The sequence below is a fragment of the Nuphar pumila genome, chromosome 3 (assembly GCF_984573655.1).
Source record: "Nuphar pumila chromosome 3, dmNupPumi1.hap1.1, whole genome shotgun sequence".
NCBI lineage: Eukaryota > Viridiplantae > Streptophyta > Magnoliopsida > Nymphaeales > Nymphaeaceae > Nuphar > Nuphar pumila.
The window spans coordinates 128,538,300-128,563,925 of NC_143251.1; the positions used below are offsets into that span (position 1 = coordinate 128,538,300).

General features: G+C 38.0%; 1 protein-coding gene across 4 annotated transcripts; it reads right to left on the reverse strand.

Moving 5' to 3' along the window:
* Positions 1-6,092: 6,092 nt before the first annotated feature.
* On the reverse strand, positions 6,093-22,867 carry LOC149843740 (exosome complex component RRP45A-like). 4 transcript variants are annotated; one of them, XM_090001912.1, is made up of 11 exons: positions 22,830-22,867; positions 22,441-22,644; positions 14,825-15,034; positions 14,042-14,137; positions 13,849-13,963; positions 13,660-13,740; positions 13,337-13,525; positions 12,928-13,199; positions 12,746-12,804; positions 8,060-8,318; positions 6,093-6,687 (listed from the first exon to the last, which is right to left on the reverse strand). In XM_090001912.1, exons 2-10 carry the CDS (start codon positions 22,575-22,577, stop codon positions 8,101-8,103), a joined length of 1,377 nt encoding a protein of 458 aa, XP_089858038.1. In that variant the 5' UTR covers positions 22,578-22,644; positions 22,830-22,867; the 3' UTR covers positions 6,093-6,687; positions 8,060-8,100. The 4 variants fall into 4 exon arrangements, with proteins under 4 accessions (XP_089858038.1, XP_089858036.1, XP_089858039.1 ...); XM_090001910.1 differs by having other exon boundaries at positions 12,737-12,804; XM_090001913.1 differs by having other exon boundaries at positions 6,205-6,706.
* Positions 22,868-25,626: the final 2,759 nt, after the last annotated feature.

Sequence of the window (25,626 nt, forward strand, 5' to 3'; positions counted from 1 at the left end):
ATATAGGGCAGAGAGGAAGCATCGAGAAGGTGGAGGCTGATGGCCTCCATCGCCTCACTTGTGGTTATCCTCGGAACAGATGGTCGTTGAGCTTTTACAAATCGAGTGTAAAAGTTTTAAAAATTTTCAAAAGAATGGCTTTCTTTCAAAGGTTTTCTAAAAGGGGTTCAATTATGAATTTTTTTTTAGAAAGAAGGCTTATCTATGAGGTTTTCTAAAAAATGTAGGAAGCTTATATTTTTTGGAATTTTTCCTTTTTTTTTGGACAAAAATTCTAAAGATATGAGGAAAATAGGGGGGGGGTTAGAAAATGGGATCCAAAATGAGTTTGTTTTTTTAAAAGATTTTTATAAAATATTGGTTTTGAAATTGCAAGTTTTTCTAAAATGGGGTTTTTATAAAAAATTACATGATTTATTTCAAAAAATGACCCCCGTAATGGATTTTGATCCAAGATTTTGAGGAAATATAGATTTTGGATCCCGAATTGAGATTGAATTTAGATAAAATACCCAAGGAAATACCACAAATTAATTTTTTTTTATTTTTTGAACAATAAGAGATCCAGGATCAGAATTGGATTCGGATATCCGATTTGGATCAAAAATTGGGTCAGAGATAAAAATTGAGTCTGGATTCCAGTGAATTCGAGAAATGAATAGAAATTTGATCAAAAATTTGCCCAATTTATTCAGAGAACGGGCCCAAGGGAAAAAAAGAGTTTTTTGGATTTTTTTGGAAAATTTGAGGTGTTCACACTGTTGTATCAACTTGATGTGAAGAACGCCGTCTTGCAAGGCGACCTTTAAGAAAAAGTCTATATGAGCTTGCCGTCTGGTCATCCTCAAGAAAAAGATCCTTTTGTCGCTTGCAAGCTTCACAAATCCATATATGGATTAAAGCAATCTCCAAGAGCTTGGCATCTTAAATTGAGCAATGCCATTGAAAAGTATGGGTTTGTTAAAAATTTTGCGGACAACTCTATATTTTTCAAAAAGGAAAATGACTCGATGGTTATCATGTTGATCTATGTTGATGATATCATCATCACCGAGAATAATGTTCAAAAAATTACTGCTGCCAAAGAACTTCTTTAAAAACTATTTGAAATTAAAGATTTGGGTAGGTTGAAATATTTTTTGGGCATAGAGGTGACTCATTCAAAAAAGGGGATATTTTTGTCTCAAAGAAAATACACTCTCGATTTACTTAAGGAAACTGAAAAACATGGAAGTAAACTTGTTAATACTTCTATAGAAACCGAATGCAATTCAATGAAAGATCAAGATGAACTAGTTGCAAACATCACTCAGTATCAGTGAATTGTTGAAAAGTTGATATATCTGACTGTTATTCATCCAAACATCACATATGTCTTTAGTCAGATGAGTCAACATATGCAAGCTCCTTGCCAAAGTCATATGAAGATTGTTGATCGAATCCTCAAGTATTTGAAAAAGGTGCCTGGACCAGGATTATGGTATAAAAAGAATTATAACATAGACATAAAAGGCTTCTCAGATACTGTTTGGGCGGGTAGCCAGGATCGTAGATCTACTACAGGCTATTGTGTATATGTCAGAGATAATTTAGTATCATGAAAGAGCAAGAAACAAAGTGTGGTTTCTAGATCCAGTGTTGAGGCAGAATACAGAGTCATGGCCACCACTACCATTGAACTCATTTGGATCAAGAATCTTCTATCTGAGCTCGGGTTCAATACAAGCTCACCTATACCAATGTATTGTGATAACCAAACAGTTATTCACATTGCAGCTAACCCAGTCTTTCATGAAAGAACTAAGCATATCAAAATTGACTCACTTTGTCAGGGAAAAAGTTCAATGTAAAGAGATTTGTACACCTTACACAAAGAGCATCGATCAAGCAACATATGGGCTAACAAAAGGAGTCACACAGGCTCAACTCAAGGACATGTTAAACAAGTGGAGATGTCATGATATTTACACCCCACTTGAAGGGGAGTGATGAAGATAAGAGAAGTCGGCAACCATTGTTTGTTAAGTTTCCTAAATCTCTCTCTCTCTCTTCCTGTTGGGATAAGATTGAGTTTTCTCTTTCTTCTCCTAAATATCACTTTTCGGTTAATTAACTTTGCTATAAAAATTAAGATGTACCTCATATGATTTCATTGGAAGAAAAATAAAGAGAGTTGTAGTGGTTGTCTATCGTGGACATAGGTCTTAAAGACCGAACCACGTAAATTGATGTGTCTGCAAATCATGATAGTTACAAATCGATGTGTCAGTAAATCATGATGCATGTAACTCGTAGTGCCTATAAATCGTTGTGCAGGTATATTGTGGTACCTGCAAATCGCTACCTATAAATCTTCAAAAAGGAACTTAATACGGTCAACCTATACCGAATACTAGTCATTTTCAAAATACTCAGTTATACATACCATAATAACTGTCTTTGAGGAGCTAGAAATAGATAGTAATTATATAAGCAAGTCCATCTTTATAAGAAAAATATAACTAACCATAGCAGAAGATACCTACTTTTTTCTACCTGGTTTCATAAAAGATAATTTATTAATTATTTGCTCAAGAATACTCTATTTTTTCTTTTTTGACATTTAGGATTACTCGTTGTAATTTGTCATAATAAATTGCCTACTTGAACTTTTAGGTGCAGAGCATGAATGCACTTCACGACTCTCTTTAAATGAAGAACTCATGCTTGAGCTTCTCAGGCGAGAAGAGGAAGACACAAAAAGATTGCATTTTCCCAGTCAGAACATGATTTTTTATTCAAAGAGAAAGGTTTTCAATTAGGAATGAGGGAGGTGTTATATTTGTATTATACAAGTTAGGCTGGGTGTTTCTTTTTAGATGTTTGTTTTCTCTTTTTTCCTGATAACCTCTTTTTTATAGCCAAGTTGGAGGATAACCCATTTATCTGTATTTGGAGAGAAATTGTTCACGTTAGTTAACTGACTTTTTCAAAGGCCCTGCGAAAAATGCATAGGTGGAAGACAATATTTTGAAATACTGGTGCATTTAATGATTATGCCATGAGGTTCTCATTGAAGCACATCACTAAGTAATCAGCCTTCTTTTCAAAAATAGCATGATCATATACACTTTAGGAGCACAAACATACTTGGTGGCCTGCGTTGACATATATATATATATATATATATATATATATATATATATATATATATATATATATATATATATATATATGAACCCAATTAGTAAATATGGAGGATATTAAGAATTTAAGAAAAAAAGGTACAACCCCTTTAAAATGAAAAAATAAATTATGTACAATGAAGAAAAAAATTTAGGGCCTCATTTGGAGGCTTTACCTAGGGCCTCGACTTCTCTTGAGCCGCCCCTGATCCTTAGCAAACCAACCTTCTTCACCACATTGAGTTGTTAAAGCTTGAACTTAAGGTTTTCAGCTCAATAGTTTCATATAATTTGGTGCCTTCAAAGGCACCAAATATTAACTCGCACATAAGAGACAAAATTAGGCAAGGATATGGAATATGTGAATCAACTGAAAACCATCATTGAAAGGCTTTCATTATTATTTGATACAAAACCCTAATTTATTTTTCTAAAGAAAATATTAAATTGCGGATTGCAACAACGGATGAATCTATGAAGCCCTAACATCTTCCATAGACCCTAATTGTTTGGAAAAGGCTTATAGTAACAAAAGGTATGTTCAATCAGGCATGTTTCATCCTTTGGTTAACACTATGCAGATGTCACTCCATGTGCCTACAAAAAGGCAGGGGATTATATCTGCACGTGAGTGGCAAAAGCAGCAACGAATGTATGGTTACGGCAAAAGATGTGAGGGCACGTGATTTATCTCTTGTTTTTTTGCCCTAAATTGCTCTCTCTGGTGTTTGGTTTAAGTGAATTCAATGGAATAGGAAAAGGGGAAGGATATAAGAACATCAATTAGACTGCATATTTATTTCTTAACCAATATCTTTACCTTTCTTTAGAAAACACGTCCTTCTTCTTAAAGCATTTTCTCACTTAATTTTTTGAGTAACCTTTTTCTAACAGTTCCTTACAAAGTTCTTCAAGTATCACTTTTCTTTTAATTGTGATATTTTCCAATTAATTCATTACATCGACCATTTTTGCTAGTTTCTGTGTTATATGACTCTTTCTAACTATGATTTTCTTCTACTCATTCTATCATATTTATTTTTTCTCCTCCTACTTACCTGCTTCACCAATTCTTTTCCACGTTTTCTAATTCTAATATATACACACATATATACATATACATGGATGCACTAACATACGAGAATATATTGGTTTCACTTAGATTTATATACAGTCCTAGAACATCTCTTTTTTTTAACTTTTTTGCCTATTTTTTAAAATTTAACCCCATAAATGTGATCTACATGGACCATTTAGTAGGATCTGAACATGCATTGTGACAAAGCAGGTTCTTTTGGCAATGCAACAATTGGTGGCCGTAAATGCACTAAAATTTGTCCAAATAAAAAGTTTATTTTTCATTAAAAAAAATATGATTCAATCCCTGTCAAATCGATCATATTCAACACATCTACGAAAAATGACCATAGTGTACAGCTAATTTGTCACATTTCCTTAAAAATCTTATAATTTTTTATATTCTCTTTATGTCCAAAATAGCAAATTTCTGAATTAAAAAAAAAACTTTTTACTCTTCACATATGCAAACTTCTTCCTATATATGTGAACTTTCTCTCAAACATGTGACTATTTTTTGCAGAACAATCTTTGTTCTCATATCTGTATCTCTCTAACCCGACATCAAAAACTTGTGTTTTTACTGTTGTTCAAAAGCTGAAACACAACCCTATAACTTTCATGTTTTAACTCAGAACCGAAAACCCCTTTAAGAACCCATTTCTAAGTTTCAAAACTGAAATACAAACATGCTTTGCAAATTGAAATAATCGAATAATGGATAGTTTCAAATAACGTTTTGACCTAATAAATAAAAGATTCTGAAAAAAAAAAAAACAAGATAAATATTTTTTTGACGACACATGATTCGCTAAAAAACGATAAAGAAGCACTCAGATACAACTCCGACAATATTCCTAAACTTGAGAAACTCTGCATAAAATATATGCAAACTTCAGAAAATTCACATAAAATATAAAGCATAAAAATATATACAAACTCAAGAAAGTCCGCATAAAAATATATGCAAACTTCCTCAAGTTCGCATAAAATATTTGAAGACTTGGAAGTCCACATATTTTAGGTAAACTTCAAATCCGCATATATTTTATTTATACTTTCTCAAGTTTTAGAAAGGTTATCAGAGTTGTATCTCAACGTCCTTTCATTAATTTTCAATAAATCAAGTGTCGTTAAAAATGTATTTGTCTAATTTATTTATTTTTTTTCATATTTTTTCAAAATCCTTTATTTTCTGAGTCAAAACGTCATTTGAAACTACCTATTATTCAATTGTTTCAGCCTGCAAAGTTATTCCGGTTTTGAAATAAATAAACAAGAACCCCATTGAGGTTTTCGGTTCTTACTAAAAACATAAAAGTTACAGGGTTGCGTCTCAACTTTTCAATGACTATAAAAACACAAGTTTTTGATGTCGAATCAGAGCGATACAAATCTACAAAAAAAAGTCACATATTTGAGAAGTTCGCACGCGCGCGCACACACACATACACACACGAAGAAGTTCGCACATGCAAAGGGCAAAAAAGTCTTCAAATCTAGATATTTGCAATTTTTAACATAGAGAGAATATTGATATTTGTAAGATTTTTAACGAAACACGTCAAATTAGGCATACAATACGGTCATTTTTCAACACATCTATGGGTTCAGATTGAGCAAAAACAACTTGCACCATGAGATCCCCGATCGATGTACCTTCAATCAATTGTAAGAATATATGATAGATATATTTCAAATGAAACTAGACATCCAATAAGAAAGAAAAATGGCTTAAGTTATTGATACTCTTAATTGTGATTGAACAGAAACACCAAAAACCTTGTCCCAGAAGATTAGCATCCACAATCAAGTGTGGATAAGCTAGTAACATAATCTAAAGTATAGAATTGCATCAGAAAAAATAAGCCAAATTTCATTAGCCATCACAAGTTAAAATAAACAATGAAGTCCCAACCCACTTGATTAAGATCTATTTAATCAAAAGCACATTGAAAACATCTTAATGCCATGTGAAAGCATGTAAAGATCCTTTTTATAAACGTACAATAGCAGGAAACTGATTGCCAGACCGAGCAGCTGAGCTTGAAAAATATGCCCAACTGCTGGCCACTATAACTAGAACAACGTTAATGCTTCCTCTAAAATCTTTTTTGGTTGATTCAGAAACACATCCCTACTTTTTGTACAAAGTAGCAGCATGATAATTCGATTCTTGGTCACCATAAAACTAGTGTTTGAAACCAATTCAATCTGCATAACACCAACGTGCTCAAAGAAAGACTTCTGAGGAAATCGTCAATGCTTCATACCATCTTGCAACTTTACATGGAATGTTGCAAACCTTGAAGCTTAGATGAATGATGAAGCAATTCCAGCAGAGAAACATGCATCAGAGCAATAAGCTTCATGCTCACGAATACTGTTAACATCAGGGAATAGATGTAGCATGCATGACTGGCGAACAATTTGGAACTGATCCAACCTGCATCCATCACCATGACCTTCACGATATAAAGGATCAAAAACTAATAATCAAAATATACATATTCTTAAAGGCCCAAAATGAGCAATCTCAAGAATGTACAATGCTTGAAAAGCATGCAACATGAAAAGCACGAACTCTACCAATAACTGGTACAAATCTTGAATTTAAAAAATTGGAAGGATCTGCCACCAAAAATCTTAAAAAAAAAAACAATACCTTTTCAATATTGGTCGTGAACATGTTTATCTAGACAAACTCCAAAGTAAAATCCCTGCATTTCATGCTACCAATAGCAAAAAATACAGGGATAATTTGGATTTAACAACAGAGATTAAGGTATTCTGATGAAACATCAATTACATTGCATGTTGCAGTTAACTTTCGAGATTGTTTTCCCAAACTTGCAGCTTGAACAAGAAATCCTTACTCATTTAACATAATGTACTTTATTTGATATATTAAAACAGGTAGTTTGTCAAAACATGTTAGTTCAATGAGAATTGAAAAAGTAACTATACAAGGAACAAACACAGCAAAGCTTAGAACCATTTGTGTTTCACTTTAGGGGTCCATTTAAGTGGACAGCAAATTCAGGCCTCTTCATGCACCAAACTTAATTTGGATGGACCAATTTTTGGGTTGCTATTTTATCAAAAAGGAATTCTAAGACGTAATTCTTTAGAATAAGGTAAGAGCCTTACAGCTGACTTCTCATGAACAGGAGGCTTCAATAAAATAGTTAGAGGAACATTGATAGAGCAACCCAAAATAAAACATAGAAACAAATCCTGCATTTTTATGCTGCCACCTGTTCAACTGTCATTTTGTGAAAATTTTCATGCCTTTGGCCCTTTACATGTGGCAGAAGAAGTTGTTTGTGACTTAATTCCTGACATATTTTTCCCAAAAAAAAAAGTCTTGAATTATTAGTAATGAGAAGAATTTTACCTGGTTACAAAATTTATCAGATTTCCTCTATTTTTTATTGCTTTATCAGAAATGAATGCAGATCAGCTAAACAAACATATAAAAGTGCTTGTCCTAGTTTCAAATGCACCTTTGGAAAGCTCAGAAAGGATAATCAAACTCTGGTGTCAAAATTTGCAGCTACCCCAAATTGCAGAGTGTGTAGGGTGGGTTGTTCACCTTGATGGGAAATAGTTCAGCATCAATGTACATATCAAAAAGAATGATGAGAGGAAGTAGGCGAACTCCATAGTTCCTTTTGTTGTTTTTTGGAATAAATTTTTATCAGGTAGTTGAACACTTAGATTAAACCCTAGCAGTATCACTGCCCCCAAGGGATGTCAATGGACTCTATCCAGAAGTACAAGAAAATTCTGCAAGAGACTAATCATCAGACACTCACCTAAAATATCTCATTCCCTGGCTATTGAAAACCAACATCAATCAGCTTCCAGCATTAGCAGAGGACAGTTTCTTCTTGTTTTTCACCTTCACAGCATCTGCCAGAGTCAGCTTCTGGCTCACAGAAGGTCGTGCTTCAGTTTTCACCTGTTTGTATGAGTCGTCCATGTCTACGTCTGCAAATTTTTTCTCTAGATGGGATTCACTAGGCCCATCAATCCCATCTGAGGCTTTTCTTTCACTATTTAAAAGAACAGAGCCTGCTTATTCCACGTGCAAAAAATTGTAAGCCATCAACAAATTTATAAAGAACCAAAAATAAATAAAATATGACGAGATTAACAGATATTCCAGCAGTACTTTGTCCCTCAAAAAAGCCAGTTCAACTCTGACTATTAGAACTGGTAGTTCTGTTTCATGTACCAATGGCTAATTCAAAATCTTTAATGCTTATCAGACTAACATCTTAAATGTTGACTCAGCATTTTGTTTTTTCTGGTGTTGCTCAGAACCCACCTAATGACATGAAGATTGGCAAGGGTATCTATGACATAAAATCTAATTGATTCATTATATATTAAGAACAGGGATTTTTAACTCAAAACTAATGTTTTCCATTCTCTTGACAACACAAAATTCTATCTTATATTCCATGATTAATTATTGTCATCATTCCTGTGCTTAAGATTGGCATAAATCGACATAATGTCTGACATCCTTAAGGTTAGCAAGGGTCCTTATCACATAAAATCTTAACTTAGAAAATCATTTATTAAGATCATGGTTTTCAAGTGTTTGCATCCTTTAGGTACCAATTTGCATCTTATTTTCCACAGTTTTCTAACAGCTTTATTCCTATACTTCATCCATGCAGTCAATTATCTCAAGGCATTGACCTGTCACCCATATAACTATGAACCTGCTAGTAGCTGCATAAAAAACTAGACCGGTGCTTAGGTGAGGCTCCTTATCAGGAACTTGAACGAAATTTGAAAGAAAAGGATTTCCTACTAGGCAATAAATAGAGCTCCTTTACCACCGTGGGGGACGCCCGCATGGCCAGCAGGGTAGTTATGAGGGTGCTGAAATGAAGGCACCAGATCAAACCCTGCTGGTGCACGGGTGTGTCCATAGCTTTTAGAGGTGGGCCACGTAAGGCAAGGTGGTCGTGGGGCTCCACCCGGGGTTTTCCTCGCTTCGGCGAGGGTTCCTCATCATAAAAAATAAATAGAGCTCCTTTTAGTGTAACCATAGCTACTAACATCCCTTTTAGTGTACTTAGTCTAAACATGGTGAAGCTACTGCGACTAGCAGGCAGGGAGGCCCCTTTACAACACAGACTAAGAAAAACTCTGAAGATCACTGTTTTGCTCAGGAAATGATCATTGGCTCTAAATGTATTGGGAGATTTGTTCAAGCTTGTCAACAAAGCATTTGCTTATTATAACTCAGGCTTGCACAAATCAAACAAACCCGATTCTTTGGTCCTAGGAAAAAATCAAACATGAACTATTAAAAAAGTTGGTGAATTTTAGGTTGACTCATGGGTTTTGCCACAGCCCTCACTCGCCACATCAGTGTGAGACCTGCAAGAATTGGGTCAGTGAGCAGTTTTAATGGAAGTATTGGTATGCACCAAGGTGTTGATTTATAGTCTTTTTTTTTTGTATGTGTATACATATACATTAAGTATGTTTATATGTGTTAATATATATTTAAGAGATTTATGTATTTTTGTATCTACTTCTTTTGTTGTATTTTTCTTTGTTTTATTTTTATTATTTTATTGTAATAGGTAGTGAACCTTAGGGGCACTTTTGTGTTCCTGTTATAGCCGTTGGGCTAGTCCAACAGCTAGCTCAACTAATAGTTGGACTAGCGAAACGGCTAGTTGAGCTCCCTCTCTCTCACCCTTAGTCTCTCGTATATATATGTGGGAGCTAACCCTTTTCTTAAGCATTTTTAGATAATAAAATTATTTATTTTTATGTGTTGTAGCCCTTGAGTGGATTGTGTTTGTGGTATCTTTGGTGATCTTATTTTTTCCCATAAGTGGCTTCTTGTATCTGTGCACACATTTGTAATTGTGTAGCCCTTGGTGGCATCTATTTGTGCACACCCTTATTTCATTACACAAGGACAACAATGTTTTTTCATGGTTTCAGTGTGCACCAAGGTCAATGTCATTTTTTCATGGATTCAGTGACATAAAGTACATTAATCCTAGACTTTTTTCAAAAACACTAAATGTACTCATTGTACTGTTTATTTCTTTAGGCTCATTAGGAAAGAGAATGTGCATTCCGTACTTAAGGATGAGCATCCTCTTCAGTCTAAAGGCATAGCATCTACATCCCTCCAGTGAAACTTAGCAGGGTTCTGAGTTAGGTTGATCCCTTACTAGTGAAATATCAATGTAGGACCCTGGAAAAAAATTCTTTTTGTAGGATGAATAAAATTTTATTTCAGCAAAGAGCAATGAGATATCACCAAGTACATAAAAGTAGACAGAAATAACAGTAAAAAAAACAGCCCACCCGAAGCAATCCATGAGATGTCACATTCCAGCTATTTGAGAGAGCACGTGTCAATTTCCTTTTGAATAGTGTGGTGATAATCAGTAATGTTGAAGCCCTTCCCTTGAACAGCCTATCATTGCTATCAAGAGATTCAAGACATATGAATCACCAAGCCACCATCAACCACCATTTCCATAGTAATCTCCATTTTATATGAGAGTGAATTAGGTTAGCTTCAGCAAATTTACATGGAAATATTGGCCTCCCTCCACATTTGACACGGTTTACTCATGACTTGTATGATTCCATAATTATTTCCTCCATCTCACTTTTGAAAAGAAACACTTCCCCAAGGATGAGCTCTTTTTCAGTCTATAGTTATACCATGCAAAGGCCTTATACTTCTCCATAAGCCAGAAGGCACAGATGTTTGGTACAGGAGACACTTTTCCTATACTATCTGTGTACACATTTATTAAAGTTAGACATTTATCATGCCATAATCTGGTTCCTATTCGTGAACAGATAAGAGTGATAGACAACCAATACAGGTCTTTAAGGGTGATAATGCCATGGGCAACGGCGTAAGGTTTCCAATCCACATACCTTGAGAAGCTATCATTTGTTTATACCAGATTCAATCATATCTATAGCATATTTGATCATCTGTTTTGCGAAATCCATAAGCAACTATCAAACAATATTTAATACAACTGATCCTATTATAACTAGCAATAGCAACTATACTCTCCCACGATATTGTTTCATTTTGTTGATGAGCAGCAAGACCAATTTTAGATTCTTGAGGCAGTCAGTTAATGAGCCCCAGTCCAGCTGCCATTATACATTTATAGTTTCATTTAATCATTCTGTTTTTCCTTGGCAAGAAAACTCATCCATTTCCATTTTCCACAAGGAAAAAGAGAAATAGCTAGATGTTAAGAATAATCCATGATCCTCTTCCACGATAAAAAAATAAGGCATACTAGTGGAGATTATATTTAGAAAAAAACTTATAATAAGAAAAACAGAAAAAAAGTATCCCAATATACAGGAATAATGGCAGATTCACATCGTTGACTGGAAGTGCAAAAGAAAGTGAGAACACATAAATTAGTTTGTACACTAATGTAGAATCCAAAGAAAGCTTATTGTCTCATACTTTGATGTAATTTTTGAACTGTTATTGTATGTGGCTATTTGCTTCGTGCATGTATAAACCATAGGGCTTACAAGGGAAAAAATAATTTACCAATTGCTACAATCAGGTAAACATATGGATCCTTGCTATGGAGGTAACAGAAATAAGCAGGCTAAATCAGTCAAAGTGGGTCAATTTATTATTTAATAATTATATGAAACAATTGAGGTGTAATACAACATGAATGCCATGTAACAGAAGCAGACAAAAGAAGATAAAAAGGGTGACCAAAGTTCCAAACCAACAACCTAAACATTATTTGTTAATTAATAGGTCAAATTCTAATTTGGCAGACATGCATATGTTCCACCTTGGATGTTAATGTTCAAAATTACTCAGAATCTTTAGGAGAATCAGTCAAGCGCCTATTGACACAAGTGAGCAGTTTGAGCCACCAGAACCAAAGGACTTGGGCATGGATATCACTGAACCCAACCATCAAAACCCTATCCATCATAATGATCAACATGTCTCATTCAGAGTGCTAGCGTGACAGCTTCTCTGCATTGAACAGTTCGGCATGCTCTTAAATTTTCAAAATTGGTGTGTACAGCCTGTTTGCTCTCAACAGTTTGATGTGTTCCCAATTTTGCAGAACCATTTATTGATTGAAGAAAGAATAGGTTGAACAAAATTCATTAAATACATGATGGCACAAATAATAGAAAATCCGTAGCCTACATAATTGACATGAACTTGAAGACTTAAGTAACACAGCCAAAAAGAGATAATTGGAAGATGAAGCATTGGATTGAACAGAGGAAGGGAAAAAGAGATGGAATTAATGTTGTCATCAACAAAATAATGGACTAACACGTGAAGAGAATACTAGAGAACACACACACACATTCTCATTTCTATTAACTGCTTATACATACCTAAAGCATGAAAATTTTTTGCTAGACAAGAAAGCTCACTTAAAATAGAAAATATTCAAAAAGCACCAAACATAACTAACAAGGAATACCATGAGATGTTGATGAACTCATTAACCTTGAAGAACTAATCCCCTCTGAATAAGGATCCCTGTAAATAAAAAGTAAAGGTCACCTGGATACGAAGAGAGCAAAACACAAAATAATAGAATAAACTAAAACCTGTCCAATCTCCACTCAACATGAAAACAACAGATCAGCAAAGGGGCATTACCAACTTGATGGTCCACCAGTGAACAGGTTCAGCTTTTCCAGTTTAACTTGTTCAAAAGATCCACTTTCATTTTCATCACCACCATCAATACAAGTGGACTGACTTTCATTCCCTCCCTTACCCTCATGGTGCCTTGACAAAGTACCAGTCTCCATTTTAATGGAAACATTATTACGTTCTGTCATTTTAATATCCACTCCTACAACATGTGCTTCCAGATCTGGATGGCGCTTTATCTTCCTTTTTACCCTCTCCACACTGTATGCTTCCACCTGCAAAGCTTCAAAAATAAATTCCAAGCACGAAATCTGTCCAACCTGCAACAACCTAATATATGGGTTTATCTAACCTTAACTAGTTATATTAACGTTAGCAATACTCCAACAGAACAATCAAAAGAAACACTCACAGCATTTTTTATTTTGCTAGTGATATCAACAGCTTTCACAGAAGCAACACGCGCGCACTGCATGATTTCACTTTGTATGACACCCTGTCCTCCAGCCTTTTGGATAGCACAAACATCACCATTTGCATTCACTGTGACAGTCATTCTTCCTCCCATAACAGCCTCCTCCTTGTATGTTGGATCTATAACCTGAGCAACACTTTAAGATGTTGTCAACAGTAATGGCTAATGACAATGCATTGCAGCAAAGGGTAAATTAAGCATAAAGAATGATAAACTAATTTCAAGAAGCACTGGTAGTAGGAGTAACTTCATTAACATACCACAATTTCTCCATCACCGAAAAAACCAAAAGTAACTGCTATAGGAAGATGATGGACTGTCAGTGGAATTGGCTCCCTCGCCTTGAACAGGTCAAGAAAATACATTAACAAAAGGTGTCCAAGTCATGTTTGTAAATATATAACATCAGCCTGCATCTGCAAGGTGACATCAGATGATGAAAGGCTGACCTCAGGTGAGTTTACAATAACTTCCTGACCATCTTCTCCACCCAGAGTGCATTCAGGCCTTCGGAATGTCAAAAGTGCAGATAAAGCAGCAATATTCGCAGCATCAACAAGATTTCTGAAAAAAATAGTGTTTGATAAATGAGTGATGAAAAGTAAAAACCTCAAATTGAAAAGCACAGGCTTTTAATTATACCCTCCATTGTCCAGAATGTGAAGGTCAACACGAATTGCCCATACTGTTTTGCCAGCAAGTACACATAATGATTCTGTGTCCACAGCCCTACTTTCCCTACAGCATTACATCATTATGCTTACATGTTAACAAGAGCCAGACTTCAGATAATGCATCAGAATGATTTCTATGAAAATCTGCAGCAGCAGAGCTTTGATAATGATATTACAGTACCACACACGTGATGACAAATGACCATGAAGTGCACTTAAAAAGTTCTCATAAGAGAATAATGGCATTAAGTTCCAATGATAACCAAAATAAATAGTATACATGGTGTTGCCATAACAAATGGTTTATATTTTAGAGTTCCACTATAAATTTTAGTGCCCACCATAGAACAACAAATTATGCTAAATCATTCCACATACAGATTCAACAAGTCATACACATCAAAACTAACGCCCTTATCTTTCAAATGTGCCACTTAAAGAGAGAGAACTGTAAAGAAATTCATGATTTTGAAATAATTTGGTAAAATATTGTCTAATGTGTGTTTCTTGATAACAGTGCAAACCAACCCATCGCAAAGTATAAATAGTTTTCAAGTTCCAACAAAGAAAAGATCAAAAACACAAGCATCAAAATCACTGTTCATAATCCTCGCCTAATGCTGTTTGACATTATATAGGAAAAGGTGAACTTCATTTTAGACACCATCAAGTTTCTTTATACATGGAAGGATCTAACTTTGCCATGTTGATATCCCAAAATGAAAACATTGAGGGAAAAAATAAATCTCACCTAAGGCCACGATCTATTACACGCCCCAGTTCTACAGCAGCTTCCCCAGGACGCCCTGGTTCAAATGAAGGATCAGCCATTGGCGAAAATTCAGTAAATATTGAAAGAGTGCCTTCATTAGGTCTATCTCGATAAGGTTGAACCAACTGAGCAGTCACAAAGGCCATTACATGTGTTTGACCAAGCTGCACCTCAGCCATACCATCATTCCTACAGGTCTCAACATAAAATACCAAGTCAATTTATAAAGAACCTTACATTCAATTTTCCAGGGAATAAATCTGATAAAGAAAACAGCAATCATTAAATACAGGGGGAATAGAGGAGGATTATGTAAATGCTTATATATAGCAAGAAGAGGTGCCTCCAACAAGAAAGATTAGACCGTATCTGAAACAAAATGCAAAAGACCATAACTTGAAAACAGGACAGCATATGTTAGTTCATAGCTAAAAGCAGGATTTTCTGATGCATCAAGAACGTAACAATTTGTGCCTCAATGTACAATAAGGAATTGAACTCAACACCACTTTCCTAGATGCAAGCACAATGCTAGAGCTGTTGGATACCTGACGATTGTATTGACCAGTTGTTGCCTTGCTGGCAGGGCAATACAAGTTCTCATTTAGATGAAACACCTAGTCATCAGTTTGTCTTGTTTGTGGCCATTGCTTTGCAAAGCTTCTGTGGGTGAATGAGGACTTTAAGAGTCAACTAGAGGTGCACTGGGCCGGGCCTGGGCCAGTATATTTGGCCCTGGCTCGGCCCGAACCGGGCCCGGCCCGAAGTGGGACAACACGGGCTGGGCCGTGGGTCGGCCCAGTCCAGCCCGTTATTATATATATAACATAATATATATAATACATTTTATAAATAATATATGTTATATTTTATATATAATATATTATATATTATATAATAGGCCTGGCCCGACCATGGGCCAGGGTTTTCCCAATGGGCCAGCCCGGTCAACAGCCCGGTCGGCCCGGTCCATTAGCGGGCCAGCCTAGCCCGATGCCCACCCCTGGAGTCCAGCATAGTCTGAGTGTTTATCTTCTTCGAGATAATTTGAATTCACTGCCTTGTTTCAAGTACCAAAATCAGACTGATAAAACTATGTAAATTTACATCAATAAAATGATGAACCAATCATTATTCAACGGACCGAGGATGTTCCCTTGCGACTTACACTGTACAGTTGCGCTTAGAGTTTGTTTTGCTTTTGTTGAGTCCGATGTAAGCTGCCCGGTTCAGGTGAATGAATACCCCGAAGGGGCAGCCCGTATACCTGAACTGTAATAGCCTGCGGGCAAAATTGTGAATGAAGTAAATGCGTTGAGCTTTCTTTTGTTCACCCTCGTTGTGATTGCTTCTTGTGATTGTAATTTCTCTCTCTCTCTCTCTCTCTATTCTCTCTTGCACTCTGATTACAAGCTTTTGCGACCGGCAAGCGAGCTGACAAGTAAGCTTGCGGCGGTGAGGAGGGACTGTCGCGCCGCGCTGGCCCATTAAAGGAAATAGGCTCGTGACAAGTGGAATCAGAGTCCGTTCTCGTGCTGGAGAAGGGACTAAGGAGTCAGTGTCGACAGACATACCGACAGGCTGCGATTTGTGAGCAAGACATCGTGGCGTCTTATCAAAACTTACGCAACACCAAAGGCAAGGCAGTTGCCGAAGCTGAAGAAATGGGTTCACCTCGGGGCCAAGAAGAGTTGGCTGCAACTGTTAACAAGCTAGTGGAAGATGTGACTTCGCATGAGAAAGCGATTTCACGCGCATGTGAATCATTCAGTGGACTGAATGATGTGGTGGCGAGCCTGCAAGAGCAAGTAAACTTACTAATGGGGTAGGTCACTTCGTTGACGACTACAGTGGCCGACTTGCAGACTGAAGTAGGGGAGCTTCAGTTGAAGGACCGTACGTTGCAGCGGACAGTGACCCTAAATGGCGGAAATGGTGAGAGGCCATGAGGATTGATGTGCCAAGACCTGCGAAATTCAATGATTCTCGTGATAGCAAGGTCATTGAGAACTTTTTGTTCCAAGTAGAAGCCTACTTGGATATCCAAAATGTGATCATTGAGGATCTGAGGATTAAGGTCGTAGCAGCCTTACTTGATGGAGATGTCATCGTTTGGTGGAGGCGGAAGCGCAGCGACATGAAGAGGGGTCAATGCGTGATAGACACCTTTAACGACTTCAAAATAAAGTTGCATAACTATTTCATGCCAAAAAATACGCAGAGGCAGGCGTACCGGATGGTTCGTGAGCTCAAACACTCTAGTTCGTTGCAAGACTATGGCAGAACGTTCAAGAAGCTTATGTTGGAGATACCTAACATGCCAGAAGACGACATGCTCAATTGGTTCATTGTGGGACTTCAGTCATGGGCATAGTCTGAAGTGAAAAAGAGCAACCCTCGTATTTTGAAAGATGCATATGTGGCGGGCGAGAGCTTAGTTGACACTCAGCGCAAGCCTTTCACTCCATCCACCAAAGTCGGGAAGAAGCCTGACCACAGAGACAAGAAGGATAAGCGGCACGATGATAAAGGTGAGGCGTCGACACGCCATCAATCCGAAAAGAAACAAAACTACACAAAGCATAACAATAGCAACAAGGGTGCGGTTGTGACATGTTGGTTTTGTGACGATAGGTACATCGCCAGGCAGTGCTCAAAGCGCCTCGTGAAAGACGATGGGCAAGCCAACGCTGCACAAGAAGAATGCAACGATACTGAATGTAGTGACACTGAGACGATGCAACCAAGGATGAAGGTCATGTGATCGATTAATGCAGCTAGAAGTTGCGCGGCTAAAAAGATGCAGGTCAGTAAGAAACTTATGTACTTGAAAGTCATTATGAATGAAAAGTCTACTTCAGTAATGATAGACTCAGGGGTCACACACAACTTTGTCTCGCGGGAAGAAGCAGAGCGGTTGGGCTTGAAGCCTAAGCCAAAGCAGAGGACCATCAAAACGGTAAACTCTGAGGCCAAGTCCATCCTTGGTGAAGCAAGAGACGTGGCTATTCAATTGGGGAGTTGGGTCGGCAAAGACAACTTCTCTGTAGTGCCCCTGAACGATTTCAAGGTGATTTTGAGTATGGAGTTTCTGCGAAGCCAAAATGTTATAATGCTGCCAAAGTTTAACACGTTGACGATCATGGGGTCAGACTTGTCTCACACAGTGCAGTGTCTTATGCAGAAAAGCAAGTCTTCAGTGCTATCAACAATGCAACTGAAGGAAGGTGTCAAGCATGGAGAGCAAACATTCTTAGTTGCAGTGTGCGCAGGAGAAGGAAAGGTAGAAGCAGCAGTGCCGCCGAGCCTAGCCCCACTATTAGAGAAGTTTCGGGAGGTGATGCCTCCGAAATTGCTGAAGCGTCTTCCACCAAGACGTGAGGTCGACCATAAGATTGAGTTGACACCGGGAGCGAAGCCTCCTGCAATGGTTTCATACCGTATGGGGCCAACTAAGTTGAAGGAGCTGTGCAGGCAACTAGATGAGATGTTGGATGTAGGCATTGTTCGTCCATCGAAAGCTCCATTTGATGCTCCGGTTCTTTTTCAGATGAAACATGGCGGCTCCAAGCGGTTATGTGTGGATTACCGTGCTTTGAACAAAATCACGATGAAGAACAAGTACCCATTGTCATTGATAGCGGACTTGTTTGATCAGCTAGGCAGTGCCCATATCTTTTCCAAGTTAGATCTGCGATTGGGTTACTGGCAGGTGAGGATTGCTAAAGGTGATGAGCCGAAGGCAACTTATGTCACTCGTTATGGTGCTTACGAATTCTTAGTAATGTCATTCGGGTTGACAAATGCTCCAGCCACGTTTACGACTTTAATGAATCAGATCTTCTACCCTTACTTAGACAAGTTCGTAGTAGTCTACCTGGATGATATCGTGATCTACAACAACATGGAAGAACGTGTCGGGCACTTACGAACCGTGTTTCAGGTGCTTAAGGAGAATGACCTTTGTGTTAAACAGGAGAAGTGTCTCTTCAGGTAGGAGGAGATCAGCTTCCTTGGCCACGTTGTGGGGAGTGGTGCGCTGCGTATGGATGGGCAAAAAATAAGGGTCATCCAGGAATGGGTTCCGCCAAGCAAAGTGTCAGAATTGCGGTCATTCCTTGGTTTGGCAAACTATTATCGACGTTTCATCGAAGGTTATTCCTTCATTGTTGCGCCCCTTACCGATTTGTTAAAGAAAAATTGGGCATGGCTCTGAACAGGAGCGTGTCAAGATGCCTTTAATGGCTTAAAGAAAGCCTTAGTGAGGGAGTCAGTGTTGCGACTGCCTGATCATTCGAGACCCTTTGAAGTCCACACGGATGCCTCAGACTTTGCCATTGGCAGAGTTATTATGCAAGATGGTCATCCGATCACATATGAGAGTCACAAGCTGAAAGATGCAGAGAGGCGTTACACAGTGCATGAACATGAGATGACTGTCATTGTGTATTGCCTCAGGACCTGGCGACACTACCTCTTGGGGGTTGAGTTCGTCGTCAAGACGGATAATGTGGCCACGAGCTATTTTCAGACACAGAAAAAGTTGACGCCTAAACAAGCTCGATGACAGATGTTTTTGGTTGAATTTGACATTGCCTTGGAGTACAAGGTTGGAAAGACTAATGTTGTGGCGGATGCCCTGAGCCGTAGGGCTGAACTGGCAGTTACGCGTGCGGAACCTTCTGAAGTGCATTTGGAGGGTGCATTGCTGAGTCACATCCGTAAAGGTACGCAGCAGGATCCGACTGCACAACACCTTGTTTCTCTAGCGCAGGCAGAAAAGACTCGACGATTTTGACTACAGGATGGCCTCCTTGTGACAAAAGGGAGACGCATCCTCGTGCCGCGGTGGGGAAGCCTCCGCCGAGAACTACTTAAAGAGTGTTATGATACACTATGGGTCGACCATCCTAGTCAGGAGCGGACCTTAACACTCCTTGAGCATGGCTACTATTAGCCACAGATGAGAGACGACATTGAGGGGTATGTGCAGACATGCCTCATCTACCAGCAAGATAAGGGGACAACCCAGAAGGTTGTCGGTCTCCTTGAGCCTCTACCAATTCCAGAACGTCCTTGGGATAGCATCTTCATAGACTTTATTATTAGTCTGCCAAAGATAGAGGGCCTCAGCTCTATTTTAGTTATGATGGATCGTTTCTCAAAGTATGTCACCTTCATCCTAGCTTCCAAGGAGTGCCCTGCAGAAAAGACTGCAGAGTTGTTCGTAAAGCATGTGGTAAAGCACTGGGGCATACCAAAGAGCATTGTGAGTGATCGTGATACTCGCTTCACGGGCAATTTCTGGCGTGAAGTATTTCAGCTACTTGACTCTGATTTGTTGTTTTCAACAAGCTTTCATCCGCAGACAGATTGGCAGACAGAGCGCATCAACGGGATACTTGAGCAGTACCTTAGGCACTTTGTTAGTATCAATCAAAAAAATTGGGTGAAGCTCCTTGATGTGGCACAGTTTTGTTATAATCTGCAGAATAACGAGTCTTCAGGCCATAGCCCGATTGAGATAGCCACGGGGCAGCAGCCACTGACCCCGCACACTCTTGCCGCACAAAAAAAGGGAAGGTCATCATTTGCCTATCAGTTTATTCGCGACTGGCACGAGCAGAATGAGTTGGCGAAGTCATTCTTACACAAGGCGACAAAGAGAATGGTGAAGTGGGCGGACAAACATCGTCGGCCCGCGAGGTTCCAAGTTGGGGACCAAGTGTTGGTAAAGCTATATTCTGGTCGTAAAGGCATCTTCCGCAGGCGGCACCGCAGGCTGCTCAGAAAGTATGAAGGACCCTTCACCATCACAAAGAAGGTGGGCAAGCTGGCATGCAAGCTGGAGTTGCTTCCAGACTTCAAGGTGCACCCGGTGTTTCACGTGTGCAACCTCAAGCAGTTCCATCCGGATAATGGAGACCCGGAACGTAGTGTGCCAGAGCGCGCTCCCATTATGCAGAGGGCCCCGACAGCACAACGAGTCGAAAAACACCTCAGTCAAATCCTTCGCTACAAGGTCAACTACTTGGGAGAGACAAAGAAATACTTGGTGCAGTGGGAGAAAACAGTGGAACCAATGTGGGAGCCTGTATTCCGAATGAACAACCGCTACCCGACTGAAGCCAGAGCTTACCACGAAACAGATGGCACCGAGGATGGCGCATGATTTGAAGGGGGGAGCATGTTCTCTTGCGACTTACATTGTACAGTTGTGCTTAGAGTCTGTTTTGCTTTTGTTGAGTCTGATATAAGCTGCCCGGTTCAGGTAAATCAATACCCCGAAGGAACAGCCCGTATACTTGAACTGTAATAGCCTACGGGCAAAATTGTGAATGAAGTAAATGTGTTGAGCTTTCTTTTGTTCACCCTCGTTGTGATTGCTTCTTGTGATTGCAATTTCTCTCCCTCTATTCTCTCTGATTACAAGCTTCCGCGAGCGGCAAGCGAGCTGACAAGTAGGCTTGCGGCGGTGAGGAGGGACTGTCGCGTCGCACTGGTCCATTGAAGGAAATAGGCCCGTGACAGAGGATTGGCTACATATTGTTATTTTAGTGCTTTTACATCATGCAGGTCTGCTTAAGAAACTGACTTCAGAAGCATAAGTGAGTCTATTAATTGCACTTTTGAAGAGCATGGGCTTTTGTGGCCTATCTATTTTTTTGCTTACCGGTACCAGTACCGAAAAGGGTGTTTTTGGCATCCAAATATCCATGTCACATCTTTAATCGTAAAGGTATTCTTCCTTAAGTAGACCTGCTATGTAAGTTCATATACATGAATGCGGCTATATATGTACCTTAATGTATGTAACTATGTATGCACATAACCAATATTATCAAAGAAACAATCTTCTTTACACTGTTTTACAACTTTAATTTGAAAAACAGATACAATTATAAGCACAAAAACATGTGCATGTGCATGTGCATCTTTGTGTTGCTAGATAAGGAAGACTGGTGTGCTAGAGACCTATGATCCAGCACAGAGATCACATGTCATAACCTAAAGTAACTAATCAGGTAACTGCGAAAATACATTAACACTTTGTCCAACAAAGTCGATAGTCGATCACCGTTTTGTTTTTATTTAGACAGACCTTCACCCTTCAACTTCTATACAATGTTCCAGACGATCTCACAGCACAACCTCTGTTGTGAAAGTTCCTGGTGTTGCGTGGATCCATCAAGGTCTCTTAGGGTACTATAAGGACTGTCACATTATTTAACATCCAGAAGAGAGTTTTTTTTAGTTTCTCCTCGGATTGTTGCAGTGTGTACTTCTTTATTTACAATGATGCGATAAAATGCAAATTGCATTTCCGAAGAATTTTGTTGTTGGCTGATTACCTTCATAACCCACTGAAATTAACACAAGAGAAACCAACCCTTTCACGTTCACAGATTTTCTATCCCAGGAAGAAATATAGAAACCCAAATTCGCGAACAATAGGATACTCATACATAATGGAGCAGGGATATAGTTTTCCTACTATAGAGCTTAAAAATTAGACAAACAAAAATACTATCAAAACAGAGAAAATTTACAGGAGCCAAAGCATGATGGAAACAACCCTGCTGTAGAGCACTTACCTCCCGAACTTGATCGACAACCGGCGGTAATCGAAGGGGCGGCGACCGTCGATCCTTAGGTCCGAAACCAGCGCGGTCTCGATGAACTTCTTCTCGTTCACGGACATATGCGAAGCGTTCGCCAATCGTTGCTCCATGATTCACTACACCTATCGACCATTCACTTGAAAAACGCAGCAAAAAACGAACCGAACAGACTCGACTCTGTATTCCACAATGAGAATGCGGAATCAATCCCAGAATCGATAAACCAGAAGTAAAAGAAAAACCAGAACAAGAAGAAGACGAATGAATGAATAAAAGAAGCCAAACCCCAAGAGAACCAAGAGAGAGAGAGAGAGGGAGAGAGAGAGATCCCACCAGAACCAAGAGAGAGAGAGAGATCTCACCGTCTGTTGGAGCACATCCGCCAGAGACGAAGAAAGTGGAGGTCGGAGGAGTTCGGGTTCGTTTTATAGTGCTTTCCTTTTTGGTTCTAGGGCGTGCCGAGAGCTCTTGCCTGTGGGTGTCAACGGGTCGGGTTTGACCTGGATCCGACCCGTACCAAACCCTATAGGGTTGTCGACTTAAGGTTTGGTGATAAATAAGGGGATCCATTAGAAACCGGTAAGGATCTAAAGGGTCTGATTAGTTTATGGAGTTGGGTATGATTTGAAAATTTTCATATACCAGACCAAGGGCTGACATCAGTTCCAATTAAGACCTGTGATATTTCAATATAAAAAAGATAAAAACTATTATGCACAGGATCTAGTTCATGTAATCCTAAAAGGACTTGGGTATGGTTTTTCATATGGCACACCCGATCAGACACAGGTCCAGACCTGGTAGTCTCCCATCAAAGTCAGGTCTAGGTTCAGATTCACTCAGGCTTCTGAAATCCAAGATCCGTATCAAATTTTTTATACTAATTTTGAACTCAAAAAATTATAAATTTCAGGAAAACTCTCTAAAGAACAAAGAAAGAGGACTAATAAATCTTTTCAATGACACCCTCTTAGTTCAGAGATGCAATACAGCCCCAACAAAGTACTTAAAACAAGAAAAAAACATACGTTGGTACTAAGTTAATTTCGGGCACAAACACCAAAAATAATAATAAAAAAAAAAACAAAACAAAAATAGTTCAAGAAAGTCAGCTTTTCGATGCCACCAAGATCACCTTTCGAACAGACAAAGCTTTTGGAAGACGGACTGCTTGAAAACTATCATCTAAAGATCAAAATTCAACCCCAATTTTGTAACTTAGAAACGATGACCTTAGATTGGTTTTCAGTTCTGACACAAAACAAAAAAGTTTTAGACCCAAATCTCAGCTTTCAAATGGCTCTGAAAACTTTGATTTTTGAAATCAAAGTACTGAGATACAATCCGAATAACATAAGCTGGTAAGCGGAAAACAATAAGAAAAATAACTAATTTCTATGCATTTTTGGAAGCATGCAAAGCATAATCTGAATATGGACTTAGAAACATAGTGTTAGTCATCTGTTTTTCAACAACTCCTTAATGCAGTAATATAACTTACAAATATAGAGATATAGCTCTGCTAACGAGCAAGGTCAAACAAGAAAATAAAACAGAATTGGATTTTGGATATGGGGGGATCCAATACTTAAAAACATTAAAAAAATGTATAAACTGACTTCTCAACACTAAAATCCTAAAGATTCTTATTTCGATATCTAAGCGAGCGATTCCACCATGATTGTCATTATGTGGATCTCTAAATTTTTAAAATAAAAAATATGAGTTTTATCCAAAAAAAGAGTTTTGGATCAGAAACTAGATCTGAATATAAGGGGTTTGCTCTTCAAGTTATATATTTTTTCTCCTCTATTGAGCAGGAATCAACCACACCAGGAGCTCAAAATCTTCAACGTTGGGCTTTAGCTTGCGAGTAGTTGTATCTCGTATGTGAATCCTAAAAAAAGGTAAGGTTGATGGTGTGGAACACCACTAACGCTAAGAAAAGAACAAAAAATATGATAAATATGATATTTGTTAAAAAAAATTACACTTATAATAAAATAATTAAAATATATATAATAAAAATATAAGAATATTAGATCTCACACCAGGCTTAGGTAGCCCTTTCCTATGACAATAACGAGCACTGTGGAACTTAAGCAACACTTAAGCTAGGCGCGGGCTCTAGGACGCTATGTGAGCCAAAGGATCTTGACTTAGACTAAGCTCAAGTTAACTCAACTAAGCTAGACTCACGAGAGCAGAACCTAGGTGTTGGGCTCTACGATGCTAGGTTGGGTGGTATGTATAACAAAGTTTCTTTATTTCAGTTCTAGATGGCTAGAATAGATGAGAGGACTTATATTTATAGTTTTTCTAACAAGCTTTAATCCTAATCACATAGATTTGAGATCCAAATATTCAGATCTGCCCATGAATGATGTGGTAAAATCCTATTAGTTGGAAGTTTGAAAGTATCTTTCTGATTGGCCAAAGTTACCTAGATTAGGGGTTAAGGTTTTGGGATAAGAATATAGACAGGATAGTAATTTTGGAACTCCAAAATGTAATATATGTTTAATGATACAATTTTTAACCTTAGGGATAGAAGAAAGAGGCTTCTAGAGGCTTACAGCATGTGAATCAGGACCAAATGAATCACTGATGACGTATTTTGCTAACACTATGGAAGTGCTAACAACACATTAGGATTTGATAATAACAATTCATCATTTTTTGACCTAACTAACGATACATTAGAACAACGATAATGATAATCCAAATTCTGCTAACGATAATGCAACTATCATTAACAATTTTCTAATGACAATTATTAATGTTCTTGGGAAACAAGCTAAGACTATGCTAACTTGTTTTGGTTATAACTTTCTATCCAAATGTTAGATTGAGACGCGGTTTGGTGCATTGGAATGTAACATCTTCAAGTTTAATTTATATTTTAATGAAAAACTAAATTTGATCATTTTTGTGATCAAAAAATTATTAAAAGTGGGTTCTACTTGAAAAGCAAAATTTTTACTAAATAATTTATCTTGTTTTGATGATAACTTTTGACTCCGATGTTGGATTGGCATGATTTTTAGCTTATTTGAAAGCTAAGAACCCTTAGTTTAATTCATCTATTGGATAAAAACCTTGAACATGTTATTTTGAAGGCTAAAAATGAAGTTAAAGTTAATATAACTTTAAAACAAG

What these genes read in the sequence shown, in the direction of transcription:
- LOC149843740 (XM_090001910.1), bottom strand. Translation starts at nt 22,577, where the DNA reads ATGGAGCAACGATTGGCGAACGCTTCGCATATGTCCGTGAACGAGAAG. An exon ending in TTGTCGATCAAGTTCGGGAG is followed by an intron (nt 15,035 to 22,440) that starts GTAAGTGCTCTA and finishes TGAGACCTGTAG; the next exon opens with GAATGATGGTATGGCTGAGG. An exon ending in CACATTCTGGACAATGGAGG is followed by an intron (nt 13,964 to 14,041) that starts GTATAATTAAAA and finishes TATTTTTTTCAG; the next exon opens with AAATCTTGTTGATGCTGCGA.